The sequence below is a fragment of the Pseudophryne corroboree genome, chromosome 5 (assembly GCF_028390025.1).
Source record: "Pseudophryne corroboree isolate aPseCor3 chromosome 5, aPseCor3.hap2, whole genome shotgun sequence".
NCBI lineage: Eukaryota > Metazoa > Chordata > Amphibia > Anura > Myobatrachidae > Pseudophryne > Pseudophryne corroboree.
In genome coordinates this window covers 553,559,343-553,585,447 of record NC_086448.1, presented here as the reverse complement: position 1 = coordinate 553,585,447, position 26,105 = coordinate 553,559,343, and the positions used below count along the sequence as shown (strand labels likewise).

The window sequence follows — 26,105 nt, the reverse complement described above, 5'->3', positions numbered from 1 at the left end:
GAGCCCCTGACGGCCTATGAGACGTCTGGACAGGCACAAGCTGAGTAGCCGGCTGTCTCATGTCAACCACTGTCTTTTATACAGAGCTGACACTGTCACGTAATTTCCAACAGTTCATCCACTCAGGTGTCGACCCCCTAGGGGGTGACATCACTATTACAGGCAATCTGCTCCGTCTCCACATCATTTTTCTCCTCATACATGTCGACACAAAAGTACCGACATACAGCACACACACAGGGAATGTTCTGATAGAGGACAGGACCCCACTAGCCCTTTGGGGAGACAGAGGGAGAGTTTGCCAGCACACACCAGAGCGCTATATATATACAGGGATAACCTTATATAAGTGTTTTTCCCCTTATAGCTGCTGTATAGTTAATACTGCTTCTAATTAGTGCCCCCCTCTCTTTTTTAACCCTTTCTGTAGTGTAGTGACTGCAGGGGAGAGCCAGGGAGCTTCCCTCCAACGGAGCTGTGAGGGAAAATGGCGCCAGTGTGCTGAGGAGATAGGCTCCGCCCCTTTTTCGCGGACTTTTCTCCTGCTTTTTTATGGATTCTGGCAGGGGTTAAATGCATCCATATAGCCCAGGAGCTATATGTGATGCATTTTTTGCCATCCAAGGTGTTTTTATTGCGTCTCAGGGCGCCCCCCCCCCCAGCGCCCTGCACCCTCAGTGACCGGAGTGTGAAGTGTGCTGAGAGCAATGGCGCACAGCTGCAGTGCTGTGCGCTACCTTGTTGAAGACAGGACGTCTTCTGCCGCCGATTTTCCGGACCTCTTCTGCCTTCTGGCTCTGTAAGGGGGCCGGCGGCGCGGCTCTGGGACCCATCCAAGCTGGGCCTGTGATCGTCCCTCTGGAGCTAATGTCCAGTAGCCTAAGAAGCCCAATCCACTCTGCACGCAGGTGAGTTTGCTTCTTCTCCCCTTAGTCCCTCGATGCAGTGAGCCTGTTGCCAGCAGGTCTCACTGAAAATAAAAAACCTAAACTAAAACTTTCACTAAGAAGCTCAGGAGAGCCCCTAGTGTGCACCCTTCTCGTTCGGGCACAGAGATCTAACTGAGGCTTGGAGGAGGGTCATAGGGGGAGGAGCCAGTGCACACCAGATAGTCCTAAAGCTTTCTTTAGATGTGCCCAGTCTCCTGCGGAGCCGCTATTCCCCATGGTCCTTACGGAGTCCCCAGCATCCACTTAGGACATTAGAGAAAAGTACAATTTGGGTCATGTTATCCTCCTGTAGCTGTGCTGCTAGTGGCCAGCTGAAACATACAGCATGCAGGAAATGCCTGTACAGCTACACACCTTACTTTGGGATAAAATCGCTTACCACATGAGCTGGAACCTGCAGCATTTTAGCAGCTGGAGTCCCCGGGCGTGGGTAAAACTGATTAATGAAGAGGCTTGGGAATCTGTATTCTTCAACTAGTTTTAAAGTCTCCTTAAAATCTTCATCTGTCTCCCCAGGAAAGCCACAGATGATGTCCGTAGCGATTGTAATTCCGGGCACTCTACAAGACAGATGGTAAAAACACGTTAAACTGTAACCTAAGGACTTCACATTCAAGCAATTTTCTACGACAAATTTCCCAGAGGTATATGATTATTGTTATATTAACCACTACACTGCTGGCGGATCAGACATATTTCACTGGGACTTAACTGGAGAGTGCAGTCTCATTACATATTATTATATATTATTCCCACAACTGCTAATGTCTAATTAACCTAATTAATATACATAATATATAGTTTATAATAGTAAGACTATGCATACATGTATATATATATATATATATATATATTATTATTATTTTTGCTCGGTCAATGTGCAAAAGTACAGTATGAACCTGGAGTGTTGAATAAATACTGAGAGAAACATAAAACACCCCACCCCACTGGTACAAGGGAGCAGGGCAGCAAGTGCAGCTGCTGTCCGGAACCAATAATTAGTTACCGTAATTGCTGCGCTCTTTCGCCAGTGCTGTCATTTACTACATTTAATGCACCAAAAGATGAATTACTTCTTTAATTTGGTTTATTTTTTTTCTGACATGAAGTGATTTACGGTAGGAGGACCTTTTTAGGTGTAATGTGAACCCTTTACAATTGTAATGGTTCTATCATATTAAATAAAAATGCAAAGGAAGTCTGCACTGAATATATCACATGGATCAGAAATAATCCCTTCAATAATGTGATGTACGAGTCAAACAAGAAATTTCATAAAAAGAAAGTTCTGATAAAACTCAAGAGTAATACAGGAGCAATCAAGCGGTTTCAGTATGGAAGCAAAGGGCAATCAGCTACAAGCCATTTGCTGAAATGGAAGCAGTAAAATATTGTAATTACACAAAGCAATCAGCAGCACTGACATTTTGTTAGTGGTTGGCGCCTTGTGACATGACTGTTGTTCATTTCCATTATATACATTTTAGAACACAAAAGGTCTAGAATATAGTTCAGAGACTAATTACTACAGGTAGTAGGCTAGACATGGCAAAACCATAATCTACCAAATGAAGTATAATCCAGCATGGTTTAGAATGTCTTTTTTCAAAACTGAAAATTCTACCTAATTTCTAAATGCTGACTGCAAAAAGCAGTGACAGTGGTCTACTTTAGTTATACCAATCTGCAACGGGAAAGGAGAAAAAGGCAGCGCACAGGGGAAGTAAATCATCACAGGTAATGGATCAGTTGCCGAAATGACCTAGGGACAGTAAATCTGAGACCGCACGCCGTCTCAAGTGAGCCCTGGTCCCAGCAGCACTCGCAGTGCAGAAGTGGAGATGGTCCTGGACCCTGCAGCATATAGACCAGCACCTAAGGAGGAGTGTACAAGTAGTGGCTTCCTACTGTAATTCCTATTGGAATCTCTCAGTGCTGCTAGTCACACACTAGGCTGTGTGCAATTAGCATCATTAAGAGCTTGCAGCAGAAAGCCCACACTTTTAACCACTTATATTGCTTCTTGGGGCTGCAGACTCTGCAGTCCCTAGAAGTTGTTTCAGTGCCACTGCATAAAAATTGATGGGTATGCTGGTGGCGGCAGAAATCCAACATCAGCATGGTAGGAGCCGATGCTGGTAATGAAAGGTGGTAAAGGAGATCACGAAGAAGGTTCAAGAGCTATCAGTAGTACCCACTTTCTCATATTCTGTACAACCTAGGCATTAGGTAACCAGGGTAATGCCCAGCCACACTAGGCCACTAGGGTGATAGTCTCTAATACCCCTTTCACACACACAGCAAAAACTTGGGTTTGTGGGCCTAATTCAGTAAGGATTGCAAATTCTGCGAACTAGCAGAATTTGCCATCCTTTTGCCAGCATGCTGGGGGCCGCCCATTGCAGGGAAAGGCCGCCCAGCATGCTGTCTGCTGCCTTCCCCACCTTGATGAAGCAGAAATTGCAATTTTTGCTTCATCGTATAAATTAGTGATGCCTCCTGCCACCGCAGTTTAGCTGCGCCCGCAGGAGGCAGCATATTCACGCCATACCACCATTGTGGAAACGGAGCATTGCCCCCCTGCCTCTGCCTGTTTGACAGGCAGAGGCGATCGCATTTTCTGCCACCCCCACAGAAAGTGTGGGCGCATGTGCAGGACAGTCGTTGCGCATGCATCCGTGGGGCAATCATAATAATTGCGATTTGCGATCCAACCTGAATTAGCCCCTTTGCCCGTTAATGTGCATTGACCTGGGATTTTGCTATGTGTGAACAGAAACAACCCGGGTCGAAGTCCCAAGTCCATGGCCCTGCTCTTTACCAGGGTTTTATCCGGGTGTGACCCGGGTCGCCTCTAGTGTGAACGCAACCAACCCGGGTTTTTAGAACTGGATTAGAAGAAAAGTGTCTGATTGGCTGTTCGGCTAATGGCTATAACATAACCCTGCTAAGTTGAGAATATTACACAGTAGACTATGCACTTACAGGAAGTTCAAACACAAGAAGAGCAGATCTGAAACTGAGGAATGGTAATACTGGCTGATAGCTGGGTGTGGGAGGGGGATGAGTGTGTGAGAACCTTAGCAATAAAAATTAAAAAATAATTGCCTAGTAAGTAGCACATTATTAAAGAAAAAGGTATTTAATGAGGAAATAAAACCACAAATTTGCCATTAACAAATATTAAAGGCTGAACAATATACATGAAAGTGTCCTCTTTAAATCCACACCAAATTCCAGGGCAGACCTGAGTTCCGAGTTTTTGGTATAGTGTGAATGGGGGACTCAGACTTAGACCAGGGAAATTCTCTGGTTGACAGACCTGGGTCGTACCCGTGTATTTCCCAGGTCTTACGGTATGTCTGAAAGTGGTATAGCCCAAGGTTGTTAAAAGCACCTTTACACCCATGTGTGTTAAACCTGGAAAATCTCTCCTTTTTGTACTGAATTCTGTGCTGCTGCATCTGGGACTGTGCGTTTTTAGTTGAGGTGTTTTGTGCACAATGTGTAATTATTTCATAATTATATACTGATTATTACATGGGTAAGAGGTGGTGATGGAGCTGAGGAAAGCTGTTGAAAAAGTAAACACTGATAATAAGAATTTACTCACCGGTAATTCTATTTCTCGTAGTCCGTAGTGGATGCTGGGAACTCCGTAAGGATCATGGGGAATAGACTGGCTCCGCAGGAGACTGGGCACTCTAAAAGAAAGATTAGGTACTATCTGGTGTGCACTGGCTCCTCCCTCTATGCCCCTCCTCCAGACCTCAGTTAAGGAAACTGTGCCCGGAAGAGCTGACACAACAAGGAAAGGATTTGGAATCCAGGGTAAGACTCATACCAGCCACACCAATCACACCGTACAACTTGTGATAACCATACCCAGTTAACAGTATGAACAACAACTGAGCCTCAGTAACAGATGGCTCATAACAATAACCCTTTAGTTAAGCAATAACTATATACATGTATTGCAGAGAGTCCGCACTTGGGACGGGCGCCCAGCATCCACTACGGACTACGAGAAATAGAATTACCGGTGAGTAAATTCTTATTTTCTCTGACGTCCTAGTGGATGCTGGGAACTCCGTAAGGACCATGGGGATTATACCAAAGCTCCCAAACGGGCGGGAGAGTGCGGATGACTCTGCAGCAGCGCATGAGCAAACTCAAGGTCCTCCTCAGCCAGGGTATCAAACCTGTAGAACTTAGCAAACGTGTTTGACCCCGACCAAGTAGCAGCTCGGCAAAGCTGTAAAGCAGAGACCCCTCGGGCAGCCGCCCAAGAAGAGCCCACCTTCCTTGTGGAATGGGCTTTCACCGATTTTTAATGCGGCAATCCAGCCGCAGAGTGAACCAGCTGAATCGTGCTATAGATCCAGCGAACAATAGTCTGCTTCGAAGCAGGAGCGCCAACCTTGTTGGCTGCATACAGAATAAACAGCGAGTCAGACTTTCTGACTCCCGCCATTCAGGAAATATAAATTTTCAAAGCCCGGACTACGTCCAGCAACTTGGAATCCTCCAAGTCCCTAGTAGCCGCAGGCACCACAGTAGGCTGGTTCAAATGAAACGATGATACCACCCTAGGAAGAAATTGGGGACGAGTCCTCAATTCTGCCCTGTCCATATGGAAGATCAGATAAGGGTTTTTACATGACAAAACCGCCAATACTGACACACGTCTAGCCGAAGCTAAGGCCAATAGCATGACCACTTTCCACGTGAGATATTTTAGCTCCATGGTCTTAAGTGGCTCAAACCAGTGGGATTTCAGGAAATCCAACACAACGTTAAGATCCCAAGGTGCCACCGGTGGCACAAAAGGAGGCTGAATATGCAGCACCCCCGGAACAACGTCTGAACTTCAGGCAGTGAAGCCAGTTCATTTTTAGAGAAAATGTATAGGGCCGAAATCTTGACCTTTACGGATCCTAATTTTAGGCCCATAGTCACTCCTGACTGTAGGAAGTGCAGGAATCGACCCCGCTGGAATTCCTCTGCAGGGCCTTCCCGGCCTCACACCAAGCAACCCTTTTTTCGCCATATACAGTGAAAAAGTCTTGCTGTCACGTCTTTCCTAGCCTTTATCAGCGTAGGAATAACTGCATCCGGAATGCCCTTTTCCGCTAGGATCCGGCGTTCAACCGCCATGCCGTCAAATGCAGCCGCGGTAAGTCTTGGAACAGACAGGGCCCCTGTTGCAACATGTCCTGTCTGAGAAGCAGAAGCCCTGAGTCCTCTGAGAGCATTTCCTGCAGCTCCGGGTACCGAGTCCTTCTTGGCCAATTCGGAGCAAAGAATATTGTTTTCACTCCTCCTTTTATTACAATTCTCAGCCCTTGGGTATGAGAGGAAGAGGAGGGAATACATAGACCGACTGGAACACCCACAGTGTTACTAGTGCGACCACAGCTATCACCTGAGGGTCCCTTGACCCGGCGTAAAACCTTTTTTAGCTTTTCATTGAGGTGGGACACCATCTAGTCCACCTTAGGCAGTTCCCATCAATTTGCAAACTGCGTGAAGACTTCCTGATGAAGTCCCCATTTTCCCGGGTGGAGGTCGTGCCTGCTGAGGAAGTCTGCTTCCCAGTTGTCCACTCCCGGAATGAACACTGCTGACAGTGTGCTTACTTTATTTTCCACCTAGTGAAGAATTCTGGTGGCTTCTACCCTCGCCACCCTGCTCCTTGTGCCGCCTTGGCGGTTCACCTGAACCCCTGCAGTCTGACTGGATCAGAACTGGTTGGTCGCGAAGCAGGATCTCCGCTTGACTTAGGGCGTTGTATATGGCTCTTAGTTCCAGGATATTGGCGTGAAGGCAAGTCTGTTAACTTGACCACAGACCTTGGAAATTTCTTCCCTGTGTAACTGCCCCCCACCCTCGGAAGCTTGCATCCGTGGTCACCAGGATCCAGTCCTGAATGCCGAATCTGCGGCCCTCGAGAAGGTGAGCCCTCTGCAGCCACCTCAGGAGAGACACCCTGGCCCTGGGGGATAGGGTGATTAACCGATGCCTCTGAAGAGGTGATCCGGACCACTTGTCCAGTAAGTCCCCTTGGAAGGTCCTCGCATGGAACCTGCCTAAGGGGATGGCCTCGTATGATGCCACCATCCTTCCCAGGACTCGAGTGCAGTGATGCACTGACACCTGTTTTGGTTTTAATAGATTCCTGACCAGTGTCATGAGCTCATGAGCTCTCTCTATCGGGAGATAAACCCTTTTCTGGTCTGTGTCTAGGATCGTGCCTAGGAGAGGCAGATAAGCTGTAGGAACCAACTGCGACTTTGGAATATATAGAATCCAGCCGTGTTGCCGTTACACTTCCAGACAAAGTGATACGCTGTTCAGCAACTGCTCTCTTGATCTCGCTTTTATGAGGAGATCGTCCCAGTACGTGATAATAGTGACACCTTGCTTCCGCAGGAGCACAATCATATCCGCCATTACCATGGTGAATATTCTCGGGGCCGTGGAGAGACCAAACGGCAACATCTGAAAATGGTAATGACAATCCCGTACCGCAATTCTGAGGTACGCCTAATGAGGTGGATAAATGGGGACCTGAAGGTATGCATCCCTTATGTCCCGATTCACAATAAAGTCTTCCCCTTTTTAGGCTTGCACTGACCGCTCTTAGCGATTCCATCTTGAACTTGAACCTTCTCAGGTATATGTCCAGGGATTTTTAATTCAATATGGGTCTGACCGAACCGTCTGGTTTCGGGATTACAACATGGTCGAATAATAACACCCTCTTGTTGAAGGAGGGGACCCTTGACCACCACCTGTTAAAGATACAATTTGTGAATTGCAGTTAACACTGGCTCCCTCTCTTGGGGGGAAGCCCGCAGGGCCGTCGGTGAGGGGGCCTCTTCTCACAGTCCAGCTTGTATCCCCGAGACACAATCTCTATTGCCCAGGGATCGAACAGGGAGTGAACCCACTTGTGGCTGAACTTACGAAGGCGTGTCCCCACCGGGCCTAGCTCCGCCTGTGGAGCCCAAGCGACATTGGTGGATTTTTGTAGGGGCCGGGGAGGACTTCTGTTCCTGGGAACTAGCTGCCCGGCTCTGACAAAAGAGGACGCACCTCAGACTTTCTTGTTTCTTTATTCGAAAGGCTGCATTTAATAATGTCGTGCTTTCTTAGGCTGTGCAGGAATATAAGGCAAACTAGCAGAATTACCAGCTATAGTTGTGGAGACCAGGCCCGAGAACCCTTCTCCACACAATCCTCAGCCTTCCATATGCCTCTTAAGTCGGCATCATCTGTCCAATGCATATTCTACAGGACACGTCAAGCAGAGATCGACATAGCTTTGACTCTAGGACCCAGTATACTCATGTCTCTTTGGGCATGCTTTATAACTATATATCTATCACTTAAGACAGCATCTTTAATATATTTATATTGCATACTAGGGTCTCATCTCTGCTGATAAGGTACCTGTCCACGCTGCCACAGCGCTATAAACCCATGCCGACACAGTCGCCGGTCTGGGTAGTATACTAGAATGTGCAGGATCCCTGAGAATAGCAAGTGCTACCGTCTGTGCAAACAGGACACCCCAGGGGAAGATTCTCAACATATCCTGGCCCTAGTGGGGAAAAAATACAGCCTGAGAATTCTCTTGTGGGAAGCTGCCGTCTCTTGTCTGGAGATTCCCGCTCTTTTTCCTCATGAGAGGAGGGAAATTTACCTCAGCATTCTTCCCCTTAAACATGTGTACTCTCGTGTCAGGGACAGATGAGTCATCAGTGATATGCAAATCATCTATTATTTCAATAATCATATATTGAATACCTTATAGCCATCTTGGCTGTAACTTTGCATTATCGTAATCGACAGTGGAGTTAAACTCCATGTCGATACCAGTGTTTTTTATTATGGATAGTGAGCATTGAGAGACTCTGAAGGTCTCTGTGACATAGGGACAGACATGGGTAGATTTCCTGTCTGTTCCCTAACCTTTTTGTGCAATAAATTCACCTTAGCACTTACACATATCCAAACAGGTGTCGGCGTTGTCGACGGAGACACCCTCTCACACACATATCCGCTCTATCACCTCCTTAGAGGAGCCTTTTACCTAAGACATGTCGACACACGCGTACCGACACACCACACACACAGGGGATGCTCTATTTGAGGACAGTTCCCCCACAAGGCCCTTTGGAGAGACAGAGAGAGAGTATGCCAGCACACACCCCAGCGCTATATAACCCAGGGATTACACTACAACTCAGTGTTTACCCAGTAGCTGCTGTATATACAAATTTTGCGCCTAAATTTATGTGCCCCCCTCTCTCTTTTTACCAATTGTGTACCAGGATACTGCAGGGGAGAGCCTGGGGAGCTTCCTTCCAGCGGAGCTGTGAAGAGAAAATGGCGCTGGTGTGCTGAGGAAGAAGGCCCGGCCCCCTCAGCGGCGGGCTTCTGTCCTGTTTCTGACTAAAAATGGCGGGGGTTTTACACATATACAGTTTTCCAGACTGTATTATGTGTATATATTGCCAAAAGGTATTCTTATTGCTGCCCAGGGCGCCCCCCAGCGCCCTGCACCCTACAGTGACCGGAGTGTGTGGTGTGCAGTGGGAGCAATGGCGCACAGCTGCAGTGCTGTACTCTAGCTTAACGAAGACCGGAGTCTTCTGCCGCCGATTTCATCTCCTTCTTTTCTGTCTTCTGGCTCTGCAAGGGGGACGGCGGCGCGGCTCCGGGAACGGACGATCGAGGTCAGGCCCTGTGTTCGAACCCTCTGGAGCTAATGGTGTCCAGTAGCCTAAGAAGCACAAGCTAGCTGCAAGCAGGTAGGTTTGCTTCTCTCCCCTCAGTCCCACGTAGCAGTGAGTCTGTTGCCAGCAGATCTCACTGAAAATAACAAAATACATATACAAATACAAATAACAAATACAAATACTTTCTTTTCTAGTGAGCTCAGGAGAGCCCACTAGGTGCATCCAGCTCTGGCCGGGCACAGATTCTAACTGAGGTCTGGAGGAGGGGCATAGAGGGAGGAGCCAGTGCACACCAGATAGTACCTAATCTTTCTTTTAGAGTGCCCAGTCTCCTGCGGAGCCCGTCTATTCCCCATGGTCCTTACGGAGTTCCCAGCATCCACTAGGACGTCAGAGAAAAGGTGTTACACAAAAATGCAGTAAGGCAAGAGGCAGATCACAAAAAGACAGAGCGGGCCTATATGATTACATTAGGTTAAGTCTGTATATGGAGGAACCTTCATAATGCAGAGTACCTGAGGTGAGAGGACAGAGGTGATTTACAATAAACATGACATGAGGCACAAGTAGAAATGTCAAATCACAAGCAGTTAAAGAGAGGACTGTTGTATAAAAATGTGGCTGTACACCATAATAAAGATATAGACAATGGGCCTGATTCAGAGCTGTACACAATCCCAATGGAGGAGTCTCTTTACCCAAGACTCCTCCTGCAGCATTTGCATATTTTTGTACAGTAGCTGCATCCAAAAACACAGCTATTGAACAAACTACGTCCATCCATGAATCAGGCCCAAAGTTTGCCACATTCACCTACGTTGTAGCTGTCCCAGTTACAGTTGTCTAGAAGCAACTTTTGCATGCTATACTTACTGTACAATAAAATGAACAAAAAAAAGCTAAAAGCTAAAAGACAGAATGATCAGCATACATTTTACACGGCAACATCAATTGTATAAACCCTATTAACAGTATTAAAGTGATTACATTTTGAACAATAATCTACATTTAAGAGCACATGACAGGAATTAGTGGAGTAAGGCAAGGTAGTATTACTCTGGTCTCTGAATGATGTCAGACTGTAATGTACAGCTAATAAATAATATCCAGCATTGCCTGCATTCTCCCAGATATTCCTCAGACACAGAAACATCATGTGGAGATGGCATGGTGGAAATTATTAGTAAGATGCATAATGTGACACTGACAAAAATGATAAAACAAGAAAAAAACAACAACATTAAGCTTGACACAATTGTTATTCACTAGTTATCTCAACTACTGTTATAATACTAGTGGCAACACTGAAAGTCTTTAATACAAACTGTACTGGCAGCCCAGACTTGTTAAGTGTCTGTTCCTATGGTAACAGTTTATGGGAGCAACTTGATTCAACGAAATGTGTATCTGTTGCACTTAATCTGGGGTAAGAAAAACATATTTTAGAATCAGAAACATGCATTACTTCTCTTCAGAGACAAGGTTATGTTTATAACAGTAATTAGACTTGCCCAGGATTGATTGTTCTTTCTGCACTTCTAGAATTAACTGGATCTGTAGTAGCAAGAACATTACATAAAAACCAAGCCAATAAATAGACTTGTAACATTTGTTAACCTGTACTTAAAGGAAAGAATACACAAGGAGGACCCATGTCCTGAGCCAGTTGTTACCCTGTACGACTGGCTTTGTCACAGCTTAATTTAAACATACACAGGAGATATATTGCTGGTAAAAGTAAACCCAGGAACAAAAACATCTACAAGAAGTCCCCACCCGCCTTCCCCCCCAAAAAAATAAATAAATATATATATATATATATACTGCAAACCATTGGATCTAGTCCCGCAAAATATCGATCACTTGGCAAATAATTCAATAAATCAATTAATTTCTAGGAATTTTAACAATCATCATGTTTAAACATGTAAAATACACTATGAGCTGCATTACAACAAAGCATCTGAAAGATAAATGAGGAATGAGATGCAACCTTGAAAAGACATGTTGGAGACTAGAAGCTGGTTGGTTATGTAACATACAGAACTTAGGGGTGTGCTCTAAGACTCTCCTGATGACTGGAGACTATCATTTACCAACTCATCAACAACAAGGACTACTATTGCAAAAGCTCTACTTGGAACACCTCACCATGATTTGTTGCAAGGCACTGGAACTCCTCATGGAGCCATGATTTGTGGCCAAATGACAAGATACACCAGACCCTGCCTCACAAAGTGATCAATTGCATCTTCCCCCTGAGCAGTTACAGGTGTGTTGGGCCCAGCAAGTTCTGGCAGTAGCCTGGGTCATAGAAGAGGGAGCTCATTAAGCGCCCTGTTGAAAGTAAGCACCACAGATTGGAAATAGGTACCAAAGTATAACAACACCCTTGGGCTTTGCCAGCTTCTGTCACACTATCCAGCCATTTAAGCAGCTGTTGGATATTGTTTCAGCAAAAAAAACAAAACAAAAAAACGGGGACATTTTTATTTAAACTGTTTCATCCTAACACAGGTTTTGGGCAACAAGCTCTGTATTAAAAACTAATGTATTAATCTTTGGCAGTAACACCCTTGATATCTTGAAGTGCTTTTGGGCCCTTAGACAGCTAATTAAAGCCCACACCTGCATGTACACTCAGCTTCAAATGTGTGAGTGTTGTGCGTCCATCTAGTGTTTGTGCACAGCTTTCAGCTTAAGCCAATGATGCAATGGAGGCCTAAGAGAGGTGTGACCAAGTGGACCAATAAGAAGCAAATAGTCTACACAGTAATTTTCCCCAACCTATATTGCTCAGATTGAGTTGCGGATGGTGGGACAGGACCTACTCTGGACTCCAAGGGAAGCTTGAGCACTGTGCACCTTCCCCCTTCTCTTAGCAACCCTGTGGATCCCTTTTCTTTACATGTTATTTTAATTTTTTGTCTCTAATATTTTGTCTCCACCTTTATTAAAAATGCAAGAAATGGTGATTTTAAATGTTGAATTAATTTTCCCTAGTTTTCAGCTACCACAAGTTTGACCATGAAACCCAAGTGCTAACATTATATTGAAGCAGATACTGTTTGCAAATGCTGCAATCAGTGGGAGAAAAACCAATACAAAAGCTGTGAGGAAGTCTCCATACAGTGTGAAATCTGGCATAGTTTAACTCACTCCACGTAGCTGTAATTACAGCACACATTTCCTATAGTAAACAATTTTAACAAAATCCACATCCAATGAAGCAGCTAAATGAAGAGGCACTAGGAGGTAAAATGGAATTCATTAACACCTTCCACAGCTCTCGTCGTCTCCTGGCATTACTTGGAACATGACAATATATTCAGCTCTCACAGCTGCCCTCGTATGGATTCCTCACCGCTAATAAATACATACTTGTAGTCTGTGAAAGCAGCAGTGCATTAGCACTACCTGTAAGGAGAACAATAACACCAGCACCTGCTATTAGGATTATCTTCCGGAGTATTACAGCTTCATGACTAAAATAAAATTGGATTGAGCATTTTAATTAGAATGATACTTCATGAAAAACAAACTACTGTACAGCACCTAAATGATAAAGGAAAATATTGGAACAAGATTTGTGGCCTCTGAATAACATCATTATCAGATTGTCCTCAATCCTAATCTATTTGTCCATGTACATGGCTAATGTGATAAGTACTGTGTGAATATTTATTACTACTTGTCGATGCAATTGTCTTGGGTAGCAATGTTGAGATGCTTAGCTTTTTCAAATGTACTCTTTATTCTATTTCAGTTTTGCAAACTAAGCTTCAGAATATAGGGACATGGTCTTATATTGCTGGTTGGAAAGCACAGATTACAAATTTAAATATGTTTAGCAGAAGAGTAGATATACCAATGGGGGCCCCACAACACAATTTCCGTGCCCACCCTCCCGGCTGACTGCTCAGACCGCAACACCCCCCCCCCACCCCCCCTTGGACTACTCACACACACCAAATTACCCCCTCCCCACAACCCACCGTGTGGACTGCCCACACACAGAGACACCCTCCCCCTGTGGACTAACCAAAGTCCCCACCACAAGTGTCAGCAGGCGGGCACTTACCATCGGTGCCCCATTGCCTGCTTTTTATTTCTCAGCAGTTTGCTGCTCTGCTCTCCGTCCCGGCCGTCTCCGTCTCATCTGTCCTTACTGATGCTGGGAGGAGGCATGGCCGTGGGTCAGAGATGCCCTTGCAGGCTGAGCCGCGCCTCCTCCCAGCATAAGTTAGGACTCCGGAGAGGGGGAGCTGGCCGCCAGAGCAGATGTGGCTGCAGTGAAGCAGCACACTGCTGAGAAATAAACGCACTTAAAGTAGCTAACGGGGCTCAGCAACAAGGTGGCAGGAGGAGGGACGGGCCCCTGAGGCGGTATGGGCCCCGGATCAGCCACACCACCTGCACCTGTTGTGGCTACGCCCTTGATGTTTAGGCTAAACAAGTCTATTCAGATACTAATCATTAAAATGGATAAAGGGCTCAAGTTAGTTAAAAAAATGCGGTAATAGAGTGAAATACAGTATACTGTATCATGGCATATTTAAAAACTATTACCATGCAACTTAAACTGAACTTCATTCTGGAACAGATCTTATTTCCCGCATATAAACCTCACTTCTTTGAAGCAAGATTTATCTCCACTGCACATGCGCTGCCAGGTCTGGCACGTCACGTGACACCAGACCCAGCCGGATAGGGGGACGAGAGTGTATGGCAAGACCAAGTGCAGTATTAAAATAATGGGTGCTGCTGCTGCATCTCTACCCTCGAGTACTACAGTGTCCGTGGGGTACGGTCATTAGGTCGACATGCATTATAATAACCATGCAAACCTAATTACTGTTGACCTAATGACCCATACCCGTGTCCGCACCCATCATTTTACCAGTGCTGCTTGTTCTTCTAGGGGCTCCTGCATTGTTTAATCTACTCTTCAGTTTACAGTATTATATTTCCAATATACTGTACATATTAGTGTGAGATCTGACACAGCAAGTCAGTCTGCCAGTATATTTTTTTTAAGGTGCAATCTTCAAACAGCACAGCAATTATATTCCTGATATAAAGTTTGGTTAATTAATGGTTTTAGAAATTATACCCAGGGGCGGATTAGACAGTCCTGATTGGCATATGCCAGGTCACGTGAGACTCTGCAAGCATTTGCCAAAAATGCTTCTTACGTACAATGGCATGTGGCTAGGACGCACCAGGAAATTGTACTGATTAAAGTAATATGCAACACTTGTATATCTGTGCGGGATTTAGTCTCCTAATCTGTATACGAAGTACAACAAAGTACCAGCCACAGCTTTTTCCCCAATACAAATTCTGTTGTGCTTCATATACAGCAGTTGTACACAATGGGGGTAATTCTAAGTTGATCGCAGCACGATTTTTGATAGCAATTGGGCAAAACCATGTGCACTGCAGGGGAGGCAGATATAACATGTGCAGAAAGAGTTAGATTTGGGTGGGTTATTTTATTTCTGTGCAGGGTAAATACTGGCTGCTTTATTTTTACACTGCAAATTAGATTGCAGATTGAACACACCCCACCCAAATCTAACTCTCTCTGCACATGTAATATCTGCCTCCCCTGCAGTGCACATGGTTTTGCCCAATTGCTAACAAAAATCCTGCTGCGATCAACTTGGAATTACCCCCAATATGCGTCATAGTTGCATCTTTAAGTCTAGAATGAACGAGATAAATCAGGAGATGCTAAATCAAAAGTGTCCAACCACTCTGAGTTGTGTATAGATGGACAGAGGTGATATCACTGCACTTGTGTGGCATGTTTTATGCAGGTACTGTAGCTATTTTATAGTGTCAAAATTGACACAATTTTAGAGAGGCCACCTGAATTGTCCCCCGATTCAGATTATCCATAATTTCATGTACTGTTGGCCATCTGCGAGACTGAACAAGTCTGCTCACTAACCCAGAGGTCTTGAGTTTAGATCTAGTATTTTCTGTGCTGGTCCCCTCTGTGTACAATTTAACAACTAACACCCTTAAACAATTCACCAGTACAGCCATTTTGCTAGTGCTTGCACTGCTGCTGTGAGCTCCAACAATAATTCTATGGCGTAATTTACCCATTATTTCATTAGTCTCTGCATACCTTCTTGTATCTGACTGTATACAGATCCAGACATCCAAATCAGCATTATCTACGGAATAGCTGCTTTATATAAACTCACCTGTTGTTCATAATAAATTGGCCATAGTAGTGTATGATTTAATATTAATAGTGATATAGTAATAGTAATAATAACAGTAACCACCATATAGGGGTATATTCAATTGAAGTCGGATCCATTCCGATATTCATTTGTCGGAATGGATCCGACCTGGGCTATTCAATGCAATCCCAATTCGAATTTAAAAAAAGTCGAATTGAGATGCGGGAGCTGAGACGGGGGAGAGCAGCGCTACAGCAGCGGCTATATAGCCACTGCTGTAGCACTGCTCTCCCGCATCTGCACGCGGCTCTCCCACCCCCTGCCTCTCCCCCGTCTCTGCTCCCGCATCATAGCTGCCGCACACGGCAGCGTCCACCCCCGACTCTCCCCCGTCTCTGCTCCCGCATCATAGCTGCCGCGCACAGCAGCGTCCACCCGGCTCTAGCAAGCGAGGTCTCGCTTGCTGAAGCCGGGTGGACGCTGCTATGATACATCCTCTGGCGCTGCTCTCCCCGTCTCTGCTCCCGCATCTCAATTCGACTTTTTTTAAAGTCGAATTGAGATGGTCGTAAAGTGGACCACAACATGTCGGTTTTGGCCCCATTTTTGACACAAGCATGCAGATCGGCAGCTATTCCGCCGATCCACGTGCTCTTCGACAAGTCGAATTCCTCGACTTGTCGAATAATTTGTGGTTAGATTGAATAGATCAGAACCCCTTCCAAACTAAAAAAATCGAAAACTGCCGTCTTTTTGACAGACGGCAGCTTGCGACTTCAATTGAATATACCTCAGTGTATACAGCTTCCGAGTGACAGCCATACAGAAAAGATCCAGTATCTTGTCCTAAATTACCATACAAATCTTATAACCATGTATTTTTTCTCATTTTAATTAAATAGTCCAGTTTAGTGATATTGCACATTGTTTTAACTGAAGGTTTTTTAATCCACTTTTCATAACGAATAAAAACCAATATACCACATCTGAGGTTCCAAAACACATCCTCAAGGCATCCTAACGGTCCAGGTTTTAAGGACAACCATGCTTGGGCATAGGTGACCTAATTAGGACCCCAGTCCATTTGATTAGAGTGCCTTAAGGACCGAGTTTGGGAACAATCGTACTACACAATGGGGGTAATTCCAAGTTGATCGCAGCAGGAATTTTGTTAGTAGATGGGCAAAACCATGTGCACTGCAGGGGAGGCAGATATAACATGTGCAGAAAGAGTTAGATTTGGGTGGGTTATTTTGTTTCTGTGCAGGGTAAATACTGGCTGCTTTATTTTTACACTGCAAATTAGATTGCAGATTGAACACACCACACCCAAATCTAACTCTCTCTGCACGTTAAATCTGCCTCCCCTGCAGTGCACATGGGTGGTCATTCCGAGTTGTTCGCTCTGTCATTTTCTTCGCATCGCAGCGACTTTCCGCTAATTGTGCATGCGCAATGTTCGCACTGCGACTGCGCCAAGTAAATTTGCTATGCAGTTAGGAATTTTACTCACGGCATTACAAGGTTTTTTCTTCGTTCTGGTGATCGTAATGTGATTGACAGGAAGTGGGTGTTTCTGGGCGGAAACTGGCCGTTTTATGGGTGTGCGTGGAAAAACGCGGGAGTGTCTGAAGAAACGGGGGAGTGTCTGGGCGAACGCTGGGAGTGTTTGTGACGTCAAACCAGGAACGAAACTGACTGAACTGATCGCAGTTGCCGAGTAAGTGTGGAGCTACTCAGAAACTGCTAAGAAGTGTCTATTCGCAATTCTGCTAATCTTTCGTTCGCAATTTTACTATGCTAAGATTCACTCCCAGTAGGCGGCGGCTTAGCGTGTGCAAAGCTGCTAAAAGCAGCTTGCGAGCGAACAACTCGGAATGAGGGCCATGGTTTTGCCCAACTGCTAACAAAATTCCTGCTGCGATCAACTTGGAATTACTCCCATTAAGTGGTCTTTAGGCCTTCTTGTTTGGTGCTACGGAATCATGATTATGAATACAGGAATACTGACATTTTTCAAAGAAAACCAAGGTCATTTTGATGTACAGCACATTTAAAGTATTTTGTGTTTGTATCGGTGGTATCCATATAACAACTTTTTAAAACTACCACACCATCAGCGTCCTCCTGGTGCATATGGTTTGTAAAATGATTACGGTGTTCAGACACTAACAAGTGCTTTTACTGAACTTTTCTTGTTTCTGAATTTGCCAAATTTTTTATTATGAACATCTGAAGGAAAATAAGTTGGCGTGAACCGAGAGAGGGTGGATGAGGGCACATGCAGAGCTTGGCGAGTGTAATGCTTAAAGGAGTAAAGACAATCTAAAGCAGATCAATCTGTATGGCATGATGGTTGCATACTGTGTTAACTATGGCCTACCTGACTTTATCTCACATATACAGTGTGTGTGTATACATATATATATATATATATATATATATATATATATTGGATATTTGAGGATATTGATGGTAAATGAAACAGAAGCACTGAAGAGTGACGTGACACCTAGAACAAGGCTATTTTAGGGACTATACCACTGTAATCACAGTAGTTAGGTATGGTCTCAGAATGATGTCCATGTTTTACTGATTGACTCCTTCCATGCTCCCAGATAATGACACAAGAAGCATTCAGTCCCCAGAATGACCTTATGCGTACACATGTGCCTATAGACATTACATTATTATCCATGCTGCTTTCTTAAAAAATATATATTTTATGTCTCAATAATGCAGAAGTAGCCATTTAATCTTTCTGAATTATCACTGCCTCCACTACACCTAAGCACAAAGTCACATACTGTACACTGCACACATTCTCCTTATGCACTGAGGGACATTTATATACACTGTTCTACAGGTAACTGCAACCAATCACAGTCCGTTTATTGTCAAATAGAATTAATAAAGTAAATTTCTTATTGGCTGTAATGGGCAGAACATCCTCTTTCATAATTAAGTGTACAAAGGTTTTCATAAATTTCTCAAATCTGTGCAATAAATAATAAAAAATACCTGTCAATCTGATGACATATCCTACTAATTAATGGGACTAAAACAGATATGGCCATAAAATTAATGCATTTCGAGCCCTTAAAACCTAACCATGGGGGTCATTCCGAGTTGATCGCTAGCTGCCGTTGTTCGCAGCGCAGTGATCAGGCTAAAAATCTGCATTTCTGCGCATGCACCGCAATGCACACGCGCACGTAGGGGTACAAAGTCCTTTGTGGTTTTGTACAGGTTCTCGCGAAGCTTTCAGTCGCACGTTAGAAGGCAGGAAGATTGACAGGAAGGGGGTGTTTCTGGGTGTCAACTGACCGTTTTCTGGGAGTGTTTGGAAAAACGCAGGCGTGGCTGGGCGGGTGTGTGACATCAAAAGCCAACCCGCCAACGTTAGAATCAATGCACGCGAAGAGTAAGTCCAGGGCTGGTCTTGTTTTGCACAGAATGTTTTTGCAGGCGCTCTGCTGCACAGGCGTTCGCACTTCTGCAAAGCGAAAATACACTCCCCAGTGGGCGGCGGCAATGCGTTTGCACGGTTGCTAAAAACTGCTAGCGAGCGAACAACTTGGAATGACCCCCCCATATGCAGTAACATCCATCAGCCTTTGCAAGTTCAGCACATTCCCTAGGGACATGGGCAAGCCAAACACCCCCTTCACCTGGCCCAGGAAAACCAGCTCAGTGCTAACAACAATAGAACTCTTCCCAAACACACCTGGGCTGTAGCAAGATATCATGCCTAAACTGCAGGATCAGGCTGTCAGTAACTAAGCTCTGCCCCCAAAATGATTCGCAGGTCCGTAAATTCGCGACCTTGAGCTTCACTAGGAAGCAGGTGAGATGACAGATTTGGCCACTCTTCCGCGGCTGTGGGGAACTGCTCGAACACGGGTCGCGAGAGTGCACATGTTGAAAATAGCCCATAAAATGCATGTTAAGAATACCTACCGTAAAATCTCAACTTAACAGGGCTAATTAAATTGGCCCCTTACTATATATTCTATAGTGGTGGATTTGACCTATGGACTGCAGCCCCCCCATGGTAAAATCCGCCACCCAGCTCAGGGTCAGTGAAGCCAGATGCAGTCCGTGTCTGTACTGGTTTCACTGTGACTGGCAGTGACTTCCTATTGGAAGTCCTACCTGTCAGCCTCTGTGAAAAGCAGACAGCTGCCTTCCTATAGGAAGCCACTCCCTACCTTTGGCGCAGACCAATACAATCTGGCTTCTATGGCATCTGCCGGATCCATTGCAAAAGTGCCAGGATCCGGGCCTGGCGGCTGGTTGTCTTCTCTCCTGTCCAGGGCCAGATTAAGCCCTTGGCACCTAAGACAGGGGCCCCCCCACCAGCAACCACCCCCCGCAGGGGCAAAAGCAGGATTCGGAAGGGGGGGGTTTCCTTTGATGCACGCACATGTGTTTATATATATATATATATATATATATATATGTTACATAGAACTCATACACCAACATACACACACACACAAAATATACACACATACATATACACGAATAGAACATATACACATACATACAGTATACATAGAGCGAACACATACACACACTTACAACACAAACTGTGCGCACACTTACAATTAAGCTTGCCCGGAGGAAAGGGGTGAGGATGCCACATCCAGGACATATTGCTAGGAGCAAGGCCCCAGACAGGGGTACAGTTCACCATTAAGCCTACATGACGTGAATCTATAACAGTTATTTAATATTAGCTCCGCCCCCTCTGCTCCGACCCCCGAATCGCGGCATACAGTCACGAGGGTGCGGGGCTCCGAATGCCGGCAATAGGATGGCGGCCATTGGGAAAAAAAATAAGAATTTACTTACCGATAATTCTATTTCTCGGAGTCCGTAGTGGATGCTGGGGTTCCTGAAAGGACCATGGGGAATAGCGGCTCCGCAGGAGACAGGGCACAAAAAGTAAAGCTTTTCCAGATCAGGTGGTGTGCACTGGCTCCTCCCCCTATGACCCTCCTCCAGACTCCAGTTAGGTACTGTGCCCGGACGAGCGTACACAATAAGGGAGGCTTTTGAATCCCGGGTAAGACTCATACCAGCCACACCAATCACACCGTACAACTTGTGATCTAAACCCAGTTAACAGTATGATAACAGAGGAGCCTCTGAAAGATGGCTCCCTAAACAATAACCCGAATTAGTTAACAATAACTATGTACAAGTATTGCAGATAATCCGCACTTGGGATGGGCGCCCAGCATCCACTACGGACTCCGAGAAATAGAATTATCGGTAAGTAAATTCTTATTTTCTCTATCGTCCTAGTGGATGCTGGGGTTCCTGAAAGGACCATGGGGATTATACCAAAGCTCCCAAACGGGCGGGAGAGTGCGGATGACTCTGCAGCACCGAATGAGAGAACTCCAGGTCCTCCTTTGCCAGGGTATCAAATTTGTAGAATTTTACAAACGTGTTCTCCCCTGACCACGTAGCTGCTCGGCAGAGTTGTAATGCCGAGACCCCTCGGGCAGCCGCCCAAGATGAGCCCACCTTCCTTGTGGAATGGGCCTTAACAGATTTAGGCTGTGGCAGGCCTGCCACAGAATGTGCAAGTTGAATTGTGTTACAAATCCAACGAGCAATCGCCTGCTTAGAAGCAGGCGCACCCAACTTGTTGGGTGCATACAGTATAAACAGCGAGTCAGATTTTCTGACTCCAGCTGTCCTGGAACATATTTTCAGGGCCCTGACAACTCCTAGCAACTTGGAGTCCTCCAAGTCCCTAGTAGGTGCAAGGCACCACAATAAGCTGGTTCAGGTGAAACACTGACACCACCTTAGGGAGAGAACTGGGGACGAGTCCGCAGCTCTGCCCTGTCCGAATGGACAAACAGATATGGGCTTTTTTGAGAAAAAAACACCAATTTGACACTCGCCTGGTCCAGGCCAGGGCCAAGAGCATGGTCACTTTTTATGTGAGATGCTTCAAATCCACATATTTGACTGGTTTTAAACCAATGTGATTTGAGGAATCCCAGAACTACGTTGAGATCCCACAGTGCCACTGGAGGCACAAAAAAGGGGTTTGTATATGCAATACTCCCTTGACAAACTTCTGGACTTCAGGAACTGAAGCCAATTCTTTCTGGAAGAAAATTTACAGGGCCGAATTTGAACCTTAATGGACCCCAATTTGAGGCCCATAGACACTCCTGTTTTCAGGAAATGCAGGAAACGACCGAGTTGAAATTTCTTTGTGGGCCTTCCTGGCCTCACACCACGCAACATATTTTCGCCACACGTGGTGATAATGTTGTGCGGTCACCTCCTTTCTGGCTTTGACCAGGGTAGGAATGACCTCTTCCGGAATGCCTTTTTTCCCTTAGGATCCGGCTTTCCATCGCCATGCCGACAAACGCCGCTGCGGTAAGTCTTGGAACAGACATGGTACTTGCTGAAGCAAGTCCCTTCTTAGCGGCAGAGGCCATAAGACCTCTGTAAGCATCTCTTGAAGTTCCGGGTACCAAGTCCTTCTTGGCCAATCCGGAGCCATGAGTATAGTTCTTACTCCTCTACGTCTTATAATTCTCAGCACCTTAGGTATGAGAAGCAGAGGAGGGAACACATACACCGACTGGTACACCCACGGTGTTACCAGAACGTCCACATCTATTGCCTGAGGGTCTTGACCTGGCGCAATACCTGTCCCGTTTTTTGTTCAGACGGGACGCCATCATGTCCACCTTTGGTATTTCCCAACGGTTTACAATCATGTGGAAAAAACTTCTCAATGAAGTTTCCACTCTCCCGGGTGGAGGTCGTGCTGAGGAAGTCTGCTTCCCAGTTTCCATTCCCGGGATGAAAAACTGCTGACAGTGTTATCACATGATTTTCCGCCCAGCGAAAAGTCCTTGCAGTTTCTGCCATTGCCCTCCTGCTTCTTGTGTCGCCCTGTCTGTTTACGTGGGCGACTGCCGTGATGTTTTTCCCACTGGATCAATACCGGCTGACCTTGAAGCAGAGGTCTTGCTAAGCTTAGAGCATTATAAATTTACCCTTAGCTCCAGTATATTTATGTGGAGAAAAGTCTCCATGCTTGATCACACTCCCTGGAAATTTTTTCCTTGTGTGACTGCTCCCCAGCCTCTCAGGCTGGGCTCCGTGGTTACCAGCATCCAATCCTGAATGCCGAATCTGCTGCCCTCTAGAAGATGAGCACTCTATAACCACCACAGGAGAGACACCCTTGTCCTTGGATATTGGGTTATCCGCTGATGCATCTGAAGATGCGATCCGGACCATTTGTCCAGCAGATCCCACTGAAAAGTTCTTACGTGAAATCTGCCGAATGGAATTGCTTCGTAGGAAGCCACCATTTTTACCAGGACCCTTGTGCAATGATGCACTGTTTTTAGGAGGTTCCTGACTTGCTCGGATAACTCCCTGGCTTTCTCTTCCGGGAGAAACACCTTTTTCTGGACTGTGTCCAGAATCATCCCTAGGCACAGCAGACGTGTCGTCGGGATCAGCTGCGATTTTGGAATATTTAGAATCCACCCGTGCTGATTGTAGCAGTATCCGAGATAGTGCTACTCCGACCTCCAACTGTTCCCTGGACTATGCCCCTATCAGGAGATCGTCCAAGTAAGGGATAATTAAGACGCCTTTTCTTCGAAGAAGAATCATCAATTCGGCCATTACCTTGGTAAAGACCCCAGGGTGCCGTGGACAATCCAAACGGCAGCGTATGAAACTGACAGTGACAGTTCTGCACCACGAACCTGAGGTACCCTTAGTGAGAAGGGCAAATTTGGGACATAGAGGTAAGCATCCCTGATGTCCCGGGACACTATATAGTCCCCTTATTCCTGGTTCGTTATCACTGCTCTGAGTGACTTCATCTTAATTTGAACCTTTGTAAGTGTTCAAAAAAAAATTTTTAGAATAAGTCTCACCTAGCCTTCTGGCTTCAGTACCACAATATAGTGTGGAATAATACCCCTTTTCTGTAGTAGGAGGGGTAATTTAATTATCACCTGCTGGGAATACAGCTTGTGAATTTTTTCCCATACTACCTCCGTGTCGGAGGGAGACTTGGTAAAGCAGACTTCAGGAGCCTGCGAAGGGGAAACGTCTCGACATTCCCATCTGTACCCCCGGGATACTACTTGTAGGATCCAGGGGTCCTGTACGGTCTCAGCGCCATGCTGAGAACTTGTCAGACGCGGTGGAACGCTTCTGTTCCTGGGAATGGGCTGCCTGCTGCAGTCTTCTTCCCTTTCCTCTATCCCTGGGCAGATATGATCTTATAGGGACGAGAGGACTGAGGCTGAAAAGACGGTGTCTTTTTCTGCAGAGATGTGACTTAGGGTAAAAAACGGTGGATTTTCCAGCAGTTGCCGTGACCACCAGGTCCGATGGACCGACCCCAAACAAGTCCTCTTCCTGTATACTGACAATGCTAAATTCCTATGTCGTATAAACAACCCTTATGAAGCTAAGAACACTGTACGCTGTTTACTTAAGAAATACCGTAATGGTACGCTATTTGCGTAACGATCGCTCAGCCGTAGGCGAGACGCTCAAGCGTCACGTTCGCTCACGGCCCAGCGATCACAGGACACGTTATTGGTTATGTCTAGGGGAAAGATTCGCTATGGCGTAGCATACACTCGAGACCACGAGGAGGTCACCAGCGATGCAGACGCTCACAACACTATACCTTGATATTAAACCTTATACCGACGAAACACACAGAATACCTTTAATGTGAGTACAGGGTGTAAATGCAACTTTGTGTAGCCTGACTACCTACAAAGCTGTTTGAGCGTCACCGACGCTCAAGTGAACACTTAACACTATAGTAAATACACAGATACTGTTTTAGGGTTCCAAAGCCTATTATCTGTATTATATCTAGTATACTTGTAAAAGAGTAACACAGTACAAATGATACACTACAATATAACAAAGACTTCCTAACCAAACACCTAACTAAGGGATAAACTACAATACTATCCTGGCCTAACACAATACAATACAATACTATAAAGTTTAGTCTAGGGGAGTTACGAGAGAAAAGAGAAAATAAAGAGAGAGAAATAGACACAGAGGGAGAGAGAGGAATTGGCTCACAGAAAGACAATGATTACGGAGAGAACTTACGCACAAAGGGTATGATCGCCTGCGCCTCGATATCCAGCTCCCGATTATCAGCAGATAACCGTTGATGAGAGTGAGAGCTGGATGTGGTCGGCCTGCCTATTTATGCCCCACACACAATGCAATCTCCTGGTCCTACAATCCTTCAGTTTATTGGACACAGGAATTCGGCCCTGTACTGTAACCAAAGGTCATAGGTTGATTCATACAGGTGGGCTGTGCTGAGTTTAAACGGCTCAGGTGGGTGGGAAACTGGGTTTCCCGCCGCATACCTGAGTATGGGTAAATAATAGAAATGGACATAAACTTCTTATGTTCATAACTATTCGCACGAGCGATTAATACGCTCCAAACCAACACCGGAATATTGCTAATTAAATACTCTTCCGATGGGTACCAAATACTGCTGTATGACTCCTGTTAGACCCTTCGTACAATACAAAGAGGGATTCCTCCGCTCAGGGACATTCTATCTAAACCAAACTTACAGAAACTATTGAGGGGAACATGATCTATAAACGACATTAATTGTGAACTTTTGTAACGAATGAGTCGCACGCTACGATCACATAAACTCTACCGTAAATGCGCATACTGCGCGTGCGAGTGCACGCTATTGCGGGTATGCGCTTCCACGGGAGAGCGTACGCATGCGCAGCACGGACCAGTGTGCGGTGCAAATATGGCAGTGTGCATTGAGACATTTTTTTCTGACTTCGACAGTCCACCCTTTGGCAGTCAATAATAACTGCCACAAAATATTTAAGGAGAAAAATGTAAGTCAGGGGTTAATTGATTTCCATGGTGGGGAAAGGAGGAAGAATGGAGTAGGTGTGAAGAGAGTATGACCTAGTGAGAAAGCAGGAGCATGTGTGTATGAGTCCATGTTTGGGGGGGTCATGTATCATCGTGCCGTACGTGTGGTAAATCAAGCTTCGAGGTATTGCGAAGTATACATTTGAATTCCTTCTTATCCTGTGGTACAGGTCTGTGGATGGGCTGTCAAACTCTACCGAGCTCATTTCGGCTGTGGTTGTAACACAATGGGGATGCACATT

At 45.6% G+C, this 26,105-nt stretch overlaps 1 protein-coding gene across 2 annotated transcripts in view; it reads right to left on the bottom strand.

The window, feature by feature from the left end:
• The window catches only part of CDKAL1 (CDK5 regulatory subunit associated protein 1 like 1), a 1,663,077-nt gene that overhangs the window by 428,455 nt on the left and 1,208,517 nt on the right, over positions 1-26,105 (bottom strand). For both annotated transcript variants that reach the window (XM_063923244.1, XM_063923245.1), the window contains exon 12: positions 1,330-1,510. In XM_063923244.1, the coding sequence (XP_063779314.1) occupies positions 1,330-1,510 (181 nt within the window). The remainder of the gene's footprint in view (positions 1-1,329; positions 1,511-26,105) is intronic.